Raw genomic sequence first — 13,187 nt, 5'->3', positions numbered from 1 at the left:
GGGGGGGAAACAAAAACAAAAACGTAGCGGGCCGGTGGTCGACTGGTTAGCGCGTCAATATCACAGTGCAGAGGTGCAGGGTTCGATTCCAGCTCCGACCTTCCTGTGTGGAGTTTGCATGTTCACTCCTTGCCTGTGTGGGTTTTCTCCGGGTACTCCCACATTCCAAAATCATGCATGACAGGCAAATGGAACACTCTAAATTATCCCTGGGTGTGAGTGTGAGCATGAATGGTTGTTCGTCCATGTGTGCCCTGCGATTGACTGGAAACTAGTTCAGGGTGCAACCCGCATACCGCCCGAAGTCGGCTAGCTCCAGCATGCCACGCGACCAATGTGAGGGAAAAGCGGATCAGAAAATGGATGGACAGATGAAAAAAATGCATTGTTATTGTTATTACAGATGCATCTCCCCGCATCTTAAATCCCTTGCCCTGGGAATGCAGACCATGATCGTTCGGGTTCTCGGTATGAGCTGACAATGATATCTGCTTAATTATTTTTTTTTTTTGACGATTTGGAATTGACGGTTGATGATTCGCTTTTCCGCAGGTGGAATTCCAGCGCCGATTTATTTCGGGGCGTTTATCGATTTGACGTGCCTGAAGTGGTCGGTGAAAAAGTGCGGCGGCAGAGGGGCGTGTCGCCTTTATGATTCAGATATGTATCGGTATGACATCAGAAATAGCATTTTTATTAGGAACATATGTGCCATTAACTTCATCCTATTTGCAGGGTTGTTTTCCTGGGTCTGGTCTCTGGTATCAGTGGCGTCTCCTTTTTTTTCACCTTCGCTGTGATCATCTTCCTCCGAAAGCAGTTTCGGAAGGAGCAGGATGAGCCCAAAACCCCCAAGCAAAAGGAACTTTGCATCCAATCAAGTGATCGACTCAGCGCAAGGGCCTCGAAGGATATCGAGGGGGTTCCCAACAACGGCTTTGACGCTGAATGTAACGCGCACGAGGCCGCCGAGAGACTCAGGTCAAGAAGCGACGAGGACGACCGCAAAGTTGGCAAAAAGGCCGAAGCGGAACATCCTGCGAAGAAACTGACTATTGTGAAAATAACTCATTTGAAAACAACCCATTCCAACTGAAGTCTTTTTTTTTTTTTTTGGCTGAACTGTGTTTTATTGATCTTGGACATAAGAAGTATAATCGGCTAGAGATGCCACAGGATGCCGGAGAAGCATTACTTGTGTTAAAATGAAGCGCCTCAACTCACTTCAGATCGCTTGGTGGGATGAGGCCACAAAATGGCGACAGCGGAATACTTTGACCTGGGCACAAAAAAAACACAAGAAAATAAGATTTGCAGCAAATAAGGAGAATAATTGTTTCTCATATCTGTTCAAATAATCAACTCGTGTTGGTGTGAACCCGATGACCAGAGCCACAAAATCTCTGGGTGAACAGCGGCCTAACCGTATCGCGCCAGCTCATTCGTGCTCCCAAAGATCTTACACAATAATGCAAAAATGGGTGCGATATACATCGGTGGTGTCAAAAGTGGAGTGAAAATGGCATATTTTTGCATATTTATAACGTCAAACCTTAAACAAAGCATCAGCCCACATGAACAAGGTCATTTTCATTTCATGGACTCATATTTGTTTTTCAGGCTCGGTGTGTGAGTGGCATTGTTTTAAGGTGGGGAAGTGTGTGTGTGTGTGTGTGTGTGTGTGTGTGTGTGTGTGTGTGTGTGTGCGTGTGTGTGTGTGTGTGTGTGTGTGCGTGTGTGTGTGTGTGTGTGTGTGTGTGAGGAAATCTTAGGCAGTGGGTCGGCTAGGGCAATGCATTTATTTCCAATAAAAGATGATCCGCTAGTCAGTTGTAATGTCATCATTTGCTGATAAATCACTGATGTCTGTGATTGGATCCACAAAATCATAATTCAAGGTGTTTCATCATATACATATATTTTTTTTTTTTACATTTTGTTAAATGTGGATTTTTCGCGCGGCAGGGGTCGGGTTTTTCCTTCTCATTTTCCGTGTATCGAACGATTGTCGGCATTTTGGTGTCATGATCCTGTTCTTGTGTGTCTCCGGCAGGTGGCAGAGGAGGGCTTTCCCTCCAGCGCGCACACCCGCTGCCAATTTGTTCATGAAGTTAAACCATGGATTGAAGGACTTCCCAAGTGCCAAATCCGTGTCGGATTATTGACCTTGTTGCTGCTCTTGCTCAAGTTGTTTTGTAGACATCTCCAGCTTGTCATTGTCATTTTTGCTCTATAGCCTGTCGCCTTGTGCATATTTGTTATTTTGTTTTTTATGTTTTTGTTTCGCGAAATTGGACTCCAGTCGTTTCGTTGATAATATCGAGAGTTTCTATTTCCTTGCCTTTGCAAGAGCTTTTTGTTAATGGGATCGTTTTTCCTGGTTATTTTGAACCCGCATAAATATATATATAGGTTTTTTTTTTTTTTGTACGGATTTTGTTTGTCTATGTTTGTGGGATCCGATCGCCATCCAATTCTTTCCAATTCATTTGGGAAGAATTTTTTTTGTACGGATTTTGTTTGTCTATGTTTGTGGGATCTGATCGCCATCCAATTCTTTCCTAAACCGTTTCATTTGGGAAGAATTTTGGGGGTTTAATTGTTTTTATTTTTCACCTAATGCATTTCAAAGGACGACAATTAGATGTGGATTTTTGCGATTCGTGGGGCGGGCTGCTGGCAATACCCCGCCATGTGCAGTGATCAACTGTAGAGTAAATAAATTGTTTAAATAGACTTTTTTTTTAACCCTTTCCTGCACCCTGTAACCTGATAACATGAAAACCTGTCCACTGTAGTAACCGCTTTCCCCAAAAGGGTTAAACACACTGATCGGTTACCGGCTTCAAAATTCTGATCGTGTAACGCCTATTACAGGGTGTCGAACTCATTTTTGTCGTGGGCCACATTTTAGTTCCCATTTCCCTTGGAGGGCCGTTATGACTGAAAACCTATCAAAAAGTCAGTAATAACGGTCTATTCAACTATTGTTTAAATTACTGTAATAAGTGTTTGGTAACAAGAAAATGCTTGCAATATCTCTCTTATTTATTAAATATGAGAATTTTAAATTTTGGTCGAGATCTTAGCAAGCATCATGAAAGTTGACATGTTTGTTTTGCTTTTGCGGGCCACATAAAATGATGTGCCGGGTCAGATCTGGCCCCCGGGCCTTGAGTTTGACACCTATGGCCTAGTACTTTAAAAAGTGACTTTTTGGTTCAAAAATGAGCACTTTTTTCCATATTATTCATTTCTGACACTAGTCAAAACATTCTGTACATGGCAAAGAAATACATTTGAAAAAAAAAAGATTCGGTTCAGTGCTATTGTAATTTATACTTTCTCACTTGTTGTGACTTGTCCTCTCAAAATAATGAGCCACCCTTCATTATTAATGACAGTAATAGCACACCATTCATTATTCATCGTCAACTGAAGTCCAGAGCGAAGCAGGAAGGGTCAGAGTTGAGGCGACCTAAAACTTCAGAAAGCACCCCGGAGGTACGCCAGCCTTCCTCCGCGGTTTCGTTTTTCAGAAGGGTCAGTCCCATTTGTCACACCGATGATGGGGATGGTGGCGGATGACGGATTTCGGTGTGGGTGTGAGTGCTGTGAAAGTTGGCGGGCAAGTGCTGAAGGGCGTGACTTTAAAACACTGCTATGCATATATTTGCCATGCAACACACACACACACACATATCCCTGAATCAATCACATTCATTGTGAATGGGAAAAAAAAAACAGCTATATATGGAGAACTGATGTCACAAGTGGTTGGAGCGCGACACCTATAAGTGTCGGCGCATCGGGAGACAGCGTGGCAAAGCTGTGAACGGCTCCACGTTAGATCAGGCTCCAGTTCGGCATCAGCGACGCAATGTAAGTTGACTTTTTAAATTGTTTTTTTTTTTGTGTGTGTGTGTGTGTGTGTGTGTCAACTAATCTTTGAATCCTCGTGCACAAGCGAGAGGGTCTCTGTTCAAAAGTAGGTGGCCGCAATCGACAAGCAAAATGTTATGCAATGGATATACAGTATACATTCTTTTGGCCGCAATCGACAAGCAAAATGTTATGCAATGGATGTACAGTATACATTCTTTTTGTCTGTCTACTTTTTTTAATTGAAAAAAAAAAAAAACGCTCATTTTAAGAAATGGCTATAAAATGCAGAGTAAATTTGATTATCATACAAAATGATCCACAACCTGCAACTGTACAATATTTATGATATTTTATTAATAGATGTACTTTGGGATTTTTTTTTAGCATTTTAATCCATTTTCAATGTTCTTGGATTTTTATTACCACAAAAATGTTGCCTTCTGATTTTTAGTTTTATTTTTATTTGAAATGATATCAAATTTCGATATTATTTAAAGTCTCAACATTTGATCGTTAGGTTCACTCACTTTTATATATATTTGCCTTTACTTTTTTCCAAAGTCAAATATTATTAATTGATTTCATAACATTTCTAAGACGCACCATTTTCTTTCTTTCTTTTTTTTTTAAACCACAAAATCACATCGGTCAAGTGGAGTTTAACCCTTTCATGCACTGATAATGATAACCTGACAACATGATAAGATGTCCAATGTAGTGACTGCTGTCCCTGAAAGGGTTTTAAAATATCATATTAGTATCATGAATATTATTGTCTGTAATTGTGCCAAATTTTTCAACATCATCAAAGCTGCAGCCGATAATTATTCCCATTCACGTGTTCTCGTATTAGCCTCGACACACCTCAAAATTACAATCTGCATTTTTTTTTTCTTCCCGCCCTTTGCAGATCCGTCACCATGCATCACCCGAGGATGCCGGCGCTCATCTTACTCCTGTTTGTATTGCTGCGTTGCATCGCCGCTGCCCCGAGCAACAGGTTAGTGAAATGAACGCAGCCCAAACAGTCCTACGGTTGAATTTTTATTTCTTTTTTTTCCCACACGGGCTAGACGCAGAATAGCTCCGAGATGATGTGGGCGTCGAAAATTGCGCTCATCTGAGAAGCTGTGGAGTGAAATGAGAGGGGTTGGGTTAGGGGCGATTTAAGTGGCCACTTTTTCCTTCTTCCCCCTTGGGACTGTAGTTCCAAAGAGGTTGGTCATCAAGCTTTCCGCACGACACCGTTTCTCATTTGTGATTCAGACACTCCAGTTCCAGCTCATTCGGCGAGGAGGAGAGTGCCCTGCTGCCAGATGGCCGAGAAAGTTCCGTGCCAATGTTCCCTTTCTCCAACCCCTTCCTCGGCCTCATAGCCACTCGAGAGGTCCCGGATAAGAACAGGTGGATTATCTCTATGAGTGAAGTCAATCTGGTGTTTTTTTTTTGAGGAGAATCTCACATCCTCTTGTCATTTTTTTTTTTTTTAGCCATCTCATCCAGAAGAGAAAGTGCAACACGGCCACCTGCGTCACCCAAAGATTAGCAGACTTTCTGGTGCGTTCCAGTAACACCATCGGTACCGTGTATGCGCCGACCAACGTGGGATCTACCACCTATGGCAAGCGGGAACTACTTCTGCCTCCCGACTACTACTTTCCGCTCTAGAACAGACGACAAAAACCAGTGATGACCGTCTGATGATGACTGTACAATAAATATGAATTTTAAGCCTCGTGTTCATTGTGTTCATGCGCTCTTCCACAGTGACGTGATGTGAAAATAAAAATAGCAATAAAAAGCACAGCAGCTATGAAGTTGATTATTTGTTCATTAATTCTTTACTCTATTACGTGAATTAAAAAAAAAAAAACATAAACACGTACCTGGGATTGAACGCCTGGATTCTTAAAAAAGTTTTTTTTGAAATAAAATATAACTATCCACTGTTTGCGTGCAGTATACTTTTTTTTTTTAGAAGAATTAGCATCTCATTCACCTTCCTGGAATTATTTTCGAATTAGAATAATTACTCATAACCTGTTCTACAAAAATCACACAGAAACAAGCTTTGACGGTTTCAGTCGAAGGAACATCGGCCGAATTGAAGAAAACAATCGGTATGCTGTATTATTCCCTCTTGAATTTCCCTGGGCAATGATTAATAGCATATAAATTTTTTTCTCAGTATTTTCCTTGATTATGTCAGCTCCAAACAACGAGAGGGATTTGCAACAAATCTCAAACCTAATTTTGGAGGGTTTTTTTTTTTTTTTGGTTGGCTTGACCGTCAAAAAATTTTATGTCATGAGGTGATTCACAAAATCATACTGGGTGCATGAAAAATAATTCAAGAAATATGGAATGCCACTGATAAGAGGCATGCCTTTTTTTTTCCAGCTGGGGTTATTTTGGGTATTATAATGAACGTCAAGAGGGAACGTATGACGCATGACATTAACCCGTGTTGGATTACCAGTGACCTGATCATCCCAGACGATGACATATACATGGTTAAAATGGACATAAAAGGTTTCTGGAAAAAAATAAAAATAAAATAAGTGCCAGCTTTTGCTGATGAATCTCTAAAAAAAATGCACAACATATTTTATGTCAAGATCGGTTGATGACTTTATGAAAAAAAAAAAAACCCACACAAATTGCATTGCACTTCAGACAGCATCCGGCGTGGGGATGTTTATATCACTGCGCTAATGTAGGCTGATGGAAGCGTCATGTCGAATTCATGCACAGGTGGCCCCATTAATCTCCGACATTATAGGTGCACTTGTCATCAAAATTCAAACAATGGGGGATGCCTCATGGCCAGGAATAATGAGAAAAATCATCAAATGTAAGCTTTTTAATGCAGCTGAGTGCTGCTAGTGAAAAAAAAGGATGATACTATACATGAACACACTATATAATGCCATCTAAAAACTACACGGTAACTTTTTGTTGCATTTTTAGTACTTGTTTGTCTGTTAAATATGGAAAAATAACACATCATCTGTGGTACATGCTGCAGAAATCAATTACATTAAAACATTTAGATTTACCAACATCATGTCCTGTACACTTATTGCATTTAAACTGTCTTCAAATCAAAGTTCCGAATACAGGAATTTATAATATCTTTGGTTGTTTTTGCAATCGCGTAAAAAGTCTTCATTTGTTGAATTTGCCCTTATCGCTCGCCGTAGTTCATGTAAACACGGAAGTGAATTGACTGTATCGCTGCAATTTGCGTGTAGCATAACAAAAATTCTTCTAATTTGCCAGAGGACAACTTTAAAATATTCAGTCAGTATTTCGAGTATGGTAGTTTCATATTATCGCACTGAAGTATCCGGAGAAACATATTTCAAGCGTATTCTAGCGCTAAGAAATGTTTCCCACCAAGTTAGCTTAGCTTTACCATGGCAGATAAAATCGAGAAAACGTTCAAATTTGTCGTCGTCGGTGGTGGCATCGCGGGGGTGACGTGTGTTGAGCAGGTGAAATATTAGCACCAATACCAATATAACCGTATTAATCTCGTCTACAGATGCGGAATTGCTTAACGTGGCATTTGTGTGTGTCGACAGTTGTCATACAGTTTACAGTCAGCTGACGTAGCTCTGATTACCGCAAGCCCTCACATAAAGGCAGTCACCAACTATAAACAGGTCAGACAAAGATTATGTCAGATTTTACTCCCATAGTTAATGACCACATTGCGTTTGAACACATCCTTATGCCATGGCTTTGCTATTTGAAAGGTCGCCAAGGTTCTGGAGGAGTTTGATGTGGAGGAGCAACCAACCAGTGTTCTGGAGGAGAAATTCCCCAATTTGACTGTCATTCACTCTGCTGTGAACACACTGAACACACGATCGCATGTAAGATTCTTACGGTTTGGAAAGGATTTATAATTATATTTTATAATATACTTAATATATTTGCAAATCAATGCTATTGGTGGATTTTTTTTGCTCAGGAGAACGTGCTAGTTGTGTTAACTGGGAACTGGTCAAGAATTAATTTAATTTTACAAAAAAAAAAAACTATGGCTGAAATATCCGTTTTTGGCTGTGCTCAAAAGCAATTTGGTATTTTTTAAATCATATTTAGAATGACTTTTACGACAGCTATTTATATTTTGTCAAAATGTCTCCGCCTTGTGGCAACACGGTCACACTACACGAAAACTAAAAAAAAATTTTGAAATGCCTTCGTTGTGAAAGAAAATGATGATATTCACCAACCCCCAAAAATGATCAAATATTTATTTTGTTTTCCAGTTGGTGGAAACTGCAGATGGAAAAGTTTACGGCTATGAGAAGCTGTGCATCTGCAGCGGGGCCAGACCGAAGCTGCTCATCCAGGACAAACCGTATGTGCTCGGTATTCGCGACACAGACAGTGCCCAGGTAACTACTACGTTTTACATTTTTTGGAATTTTTAATATATATTTTTTGCCTTTAATGTGCAGCTGTGATATTCCAGACGAGGCCGAACTAATGAGGTCTATCACCTCGTAACTGGAAGTCGGTTATGCAAATAAAAACAGTCTCCTCTTGATGTATTTTTTTCCCTTGTTGGATAAATTTCCAAGCAACAGCATCTGGCAGAATATTTGACATTTTAGAATCTTATCAGAAAGGATAACTTTCCAGTCCAACACACTCATAGTATCACATTTGCTTGTATTTCAGGAGTTTCAGAAGCAGTTAACGAAAGCCAGGAAGATTGTTGTTGTTGGAAATGGAGGGATCGCCTTGGAGTTAGTGTGAGTACGTGTGTTTCGCGCCAAATGGACCAAAACTCATCATTTTTACAAAATTATTTCCCCTGTCGCGAATATGAAAAATCTGTCCGTAATTGACACCAGACTGCCTCCAAATGGCTAGTTTTGTCTCAATAAAACTCCTCGACTCACCTCAACATAGTTTTCATAACACCGAGATGCCACAGGATGGCAGAAAGTAACTATTTTTGTCTAAATCAGTGCAATTATTTGCTGTGATGTCCCCTCCTCAGAAGAACAAAGCATTTTGTGCGCCCCCCCACACCCAACTCTCTGCTGCGACTCTAAATTTAGAGTATCGTTTGGCTATAAAATTGTAATAAGTACACCGCTGCACAACATTGTATCCCGATTAACATAAAAGAAAACAAAAAAAATAAATATTGATCAACTTACAACATTGCACTACGGACTGGTCGAAATGAAACGCCACAGCCCACTTCAACATAGTTCCTCGATAAGAAGATGACTCGCCCTCACCATAGTTTTGTAACAGAAAGAAGGCACAAGATGGTGGGTGGTGGAGGGAGAATATTTTTTTTTGCCCAAATGAAACTCCTCAATTCACTTCAACGTTGTTCCTTGACACACAATGCGGGAAGGTAGCGACAAAGCACTTTTTTTTTCCCCTATGAGACAAGGCTTTGTCCTTGACGTTCCTCACTTCACGTCATCATTGTTCCCATAAGATGGCGCCAAAGCACTATGTTGATATTACACATAGCTTTGGTCGAAGCACAAAACCTTGAATAAAGTCAAGTTATCAGCAAATAACAGTTAGTAGCTTCCCCCGCAAATCAAAATGCAAATGACGTTTCGTGCAGGTATGAGGTGGAAGGCTGCGAGGTGATCTGGGCCGTGAAGGACAAGACCATCGGAAACACTTTCTTCGACGCTGGGGCGGCGCAGTTCCTCATCCCGTCGCTGGGCGCCGACAAACCCGAGCGAGAGGCCGCCTGCAAGAGGACTCGCTACACCACAGATTACCCGACGGACGGCGAGGCTCAGACGTTCACCTCAGGTCTGGATTCTAAAAGTTTCTTCTCGGCCCATCTACTCATGTGTGCCGTTTGTTTCCAGATCGCCACATGCGAGGACGCGGCTCCGGTCCCACGGAGCCTGGCAGTGCACTCGGTCCAGACTGGCACCGAGGATTAGTTCTCAAAGGAGCGGAGTGGGTGAGGACCTTTGCAAAGCTCTTGTTTTGGAATCTCATCTTAAAACGTGATATGTTTATTTCTGTTGGAAATAAAACGCTCTTGACCCTTTTTAAAAAAAATTTTTCTCCGTGCTGCGGTCAGGCGTCCCGCAGGGTTTCGGTGGAATATCAGTGTGAGGTGAGAACGATCTTCACCTCTGAGGAGATGCTCAATTCCCAATCGCAAACACGTGGACCCGATACCGGTGAGAACTAGCTATACACTGGATAGAAAAAGTCTACACACCCCTGTTCAACTACCAGGTTTTTGTGTCGCCAAAAAAAAAAAAAAGACAATGATAAATAATTAAGAAAAATAAATCCAAAACTCGATGCAAAAGAAAAATTAAACAACTGACGGGGTTGCACAAGTGTTCACACCCACTTATAAACTGGAAATTAAGAAAAATAAATCCAAAACTCGATGCAAAAGCAAAACTAAACAACTGTGACGGGGTTGCACAAGTGTTCACACCCACGTATAAACTGGGACTGTGGCTGTGTTCAGAATTAACCGATCTCATTTTAACTCATGCTGAACGTGATTCAACACTCCCGACTAAAGCTCAGTTGTTCCAGTTGCCTTTCCCTGACATTCTCCTCCTCCCGCCTTAAGGAACCTGGCCCGTATACGTCCTGCTGACCAACGGCAAGACGTTCGGCTGCGACTTTGTCGTCAGCGCCACGGGTGTCATACCGAACACGGAGCCATTTCTGCGCGGCAATAACGTACGTAGACTCATCTTCATTTGACGTACGTCCGGAAAATTTCCAATCATCCATAATTTCCTTTAATGGCTCAAATAAAAACACATTGGAAGTGACGGTAATACATTTGTCGAATGAGATAAACTGACCCCATTAAAAAAACTGCAACAAATATGATAGTGCTCTTAATCCGGAAAATTTCCAATCATCCATAATTTCCTTTAAAGGCTCAAATAAAAACACATTGGAACTGACGGTAATACATTTGTTGAATGAGATTAACTGACCCCATTAAAAAAAACTGCAACAAATATGATAGGGCTCTTAATACCCGTAATTTTCGGACTATAAGCCGCGACTTTTGTCACACGCTTTCAACTCTGCGGCTTATTTCATGAAGCGGCTTATATAAAGACTTTTCTAACGGCCGCCTGTGTACCGTCTTTCTTTGTAAATATCTCATGTTACAAAATGGGCACCTGCGGCTTATACACAGGTGCGGCTTATGTGTGTACAAAATTTTTTTTTTCCTTTAAAAATGTAGTGGTGCGGCTTATAATCAGGTGCGGTCTATAGTCCAGAAATTACGGTAATTTAAATACTCAGTTGACAAAATTAAACTGTCCAACTGTGCTTAAATTACGTTACTAGCCACTAGATGTCACTATAGCACAGAAGCAATTTTAAACAGTATTTTGCATCATTCCATTCACAATTTTTTTTTTTTTAAACATAATTCAAATTAAAATACTATCTTTCAACACATTTTTTTTTTCTGGTAAAGTTTGCTCTGGCCGATGACGGCGGCCTCCGAGTGGACGACCACATGGTGACATCGGAGCCCGACGTCTACGCCGCCGGAGACGTGTGCACGGCATGCTGGGATCACAGCCCGCTGTGGCAGCAGGTAAGTCGACATCACGGTTCAAGAAAGGACCGTACACTTTTGACATCACGGACCTCTTGCAGATGCGTTTGTGGACGCAGGCTCGTCAGATGGGCTGGCACGCTGGCCGCTGCATGGCCGCGTGTGCGCTGTCGGAAACCATCGAGCTGGACTTCTGCTTCGAGCTCTTCTCCCACATTACGAAATTCTTTAACTACAAGGTATGTGACATTGAACACCGATCGCGTCCAAGGTCGTACCACAAGATTTTCCCGATCGCCCGGCTGCGTCAGAAAACAAGTCACAAAACTGTTTCGGCGCAGGTGTTTTTGCTCGGAAAGTTTAACGCGCAAGGTCTGGGGTCCGACTATGAGCTGCTGCTGCGTTACACCAAAGGCGAGGAATATGTCAAGGTGATATTCAACCCAACAGGAAACGGGTGCAAACTTAGGTCAGACAACACATAATTCTAAACTCGTTTTTTTTTTTGCAGGTGGTTCTACAAGGCGGCAGGATGGTCGGAGCCGTGCTCATCGGGGAAACCGACTTAGAGGAGACCTTCGAGAACCTAATTTTGAACCAGATGGATCTCACACCATACGGCGAGGATCTTCTCAACCCCAACATCGATATAGAGGACTATTTTGATTGAGCAAAAGGAGCAGCTGACTTCTGCTTTCGGAAAAATGACTTGGGACTTTTTTTTCCAAATATATACAGTCGCTTCTTTGAAGCCTAAAAGCAAAATATGTAATATATGTGTAAAATATGAGTAATGAATGAAGGATCTGTTTTTGAGTACGGTCAAAGGGCTAGAAAAATTCTGGTGAATTTCCTATGGGAAGCTTTGACTTTTAAAAAAAAAAGCTAACGACATCACATTTCACACAGGAGAAGTATTGAAAAGGCAATTGGAAAGATTGATTTATTGAAGCTACTCAATTAAAAGTCGTCCATCTTTTTCCACATTATGTCGCGTTTTGGGTCGCTTGTTTTCCAGGTCAGCGGCTCAACAATTGGAACTTGCACACATTGATTTTGTGGCTCTCGAGTTAGGTGATCGCGTTGAATTGTTTTTTTTACTCCTAAAAATGAAACATTTGACGCCTGCAACATTTCCAGCGAGTATTCACGCGACATGATACTTTGTTAGTTCATCCGCAGGAAGTTGAAGTTATGAGTCAGAGCAGGACGGTGTTTGGGTACAAAGTAGGCTAATCAAATAGCTGTGTGACGATAACAGACAAAAGGGAATTAAGGTTGTATTTGCCTTAGCAACGGCCTAATTAGCAGGTTAATCTCGAATCTTGATCTTATTTGTGCATGACCATGTCACAAAGAGCATTTTGACTCCTCTCCCGAGTAGTCACATGTTTATCCTATTCTTATCCAGCCTGTGGAACCACAAAAAAAGTCTTATTATGCTGCTGGTTTGGGAACAGGGCGTTCAGTTATGGCCAACATGCTGTTTCAGCATTATGACGTGTTAGTTCAGGCAGTGCAAAGAATGCGTTACTATCAAGTTATGTCATTTGCAGATGTATCCTGCTTATCAGCTCCTCAGTGCTTTTTTTTTTTGTTGCCGTTTAACCCTTACACAGGTCAAATTTGACCCGAGAGGAATTGTACGGGTGTGACACAAACTTTGTGTGCACTAAGATTGTCCTAGTTCACACGTGACGCTACTGAAATGCACTTTATTGAAACTGCGGATTCCACG

At 41.4% G+C, this 13,187-nt stretch overlaps 3 protein-coding genes across 4 annotated transcripts in view; all 3 read left to right on the top strand.

Annotated features, from left to right (window-relative positions):
* The window catches only part of slco1e1 (solute carrier organic anion transporter family, member 1E1), a 23,336-nt gene extending 21,869 nt beyond the window's left edge, over positions 1-1,467 (top strand). The window contains exons 13-15 of one of the 2 annotated variants that reach the window (XM_019896380.1): positions 404-468; positions 553-667; positions 733-1,467. In XM_019896380.1, the coding sequence (XP_019751939.1) occupies positions 404-468; positions 553-667; positions 733-1,096 (544 nt within the window). In that variant the 3' untranslated portion in view covers positions 1,097-1,467. Of the gene's footprint in view, positions 1-403; positions 469-552; positions 671-732 lie in introns of both variants that reach the window. The other variant, XM_019896381.1, reaches the window with a different exon arrangement.
* A 2,218-nt stretch (positions 1,468-3,685) lies between these two features.
* On the top strand, positions 3,686-5,612 carry iapp (islet amyloid polypeptide). Its single transcript, XM_019896337.1, has 4 exons — positions 3,686-3,882; positions 4,796-4,885; positions 5,152-5,289; positions 5,376-5,612. The coding sequence occupies exons 2-4, from the start codon at positions 4,806-4,808 to the stop codon at positions 5,551-5,553; spliced, it is 396 nt and encodes a 131-aa protein (XP_019751896.1). The 5' UTR covers positions 3,686-3,882; positions 4,796-4,805; the 3' UTR covers positions 5,554-5,612.
* A 1,462-nt stretch (positions 5,613-7,074) lies between these two features.
* pyroxd1 (pyridine nucleotide-disulphide oxidoreductase domain 1) lies at positions 7,075-12,438 on the top strand. The gene is made up of 13 exons (XM_019896398.1): positions 7,075-7,382; positions 7,473-7,553; positions 7,647-7,766; positions 8,169-8,297; positions 8,584-8,657; positions 9,500-9,696; positions 9,756-9,853; positions 9,977-10,079; positions 10,490-10,602; positions 11,366-11,488; positions 11,551-11,688; positions 11,791-11,880; positions 11,961-12,438. The coding sequence occupies exons 1-13, from the start codon at positions 7,305-7,307 to the stop codon at positions 12,117-12,119; spliced, it is 1,503 nt and encodes a 500-aa protein (XP_019751957.1). The 5' UTR covers positions 7,075-7,304; the 3' UTR covers positions 12,120-12,438.
* Positions 12,439-13,187: the final 749 nt, after the last annotated feature.

Source organism: Hippocampus comes, unplaced genomic scaffold (assembly GCF_001891065.2).
Source record: "Hippocampus comes isolate QL1 unplaced genomic scaffold, H_comes_QL1_v1.1 scaffold196, whole genome shotgun sequence".
NCBI classification, from domain to species: domain Eukaryota; kingdom Metazoa; phylum Chordata; class Actinopteri; order Syngnathiformes; family Syngnathidae; genus Hippocampus; species Hippocampus comes.
The sequence above is the reverse complement of the archived record's forward strand: the minus strand, read 5'-3'. Positions and strand labels throughout refer to the sequence as shown.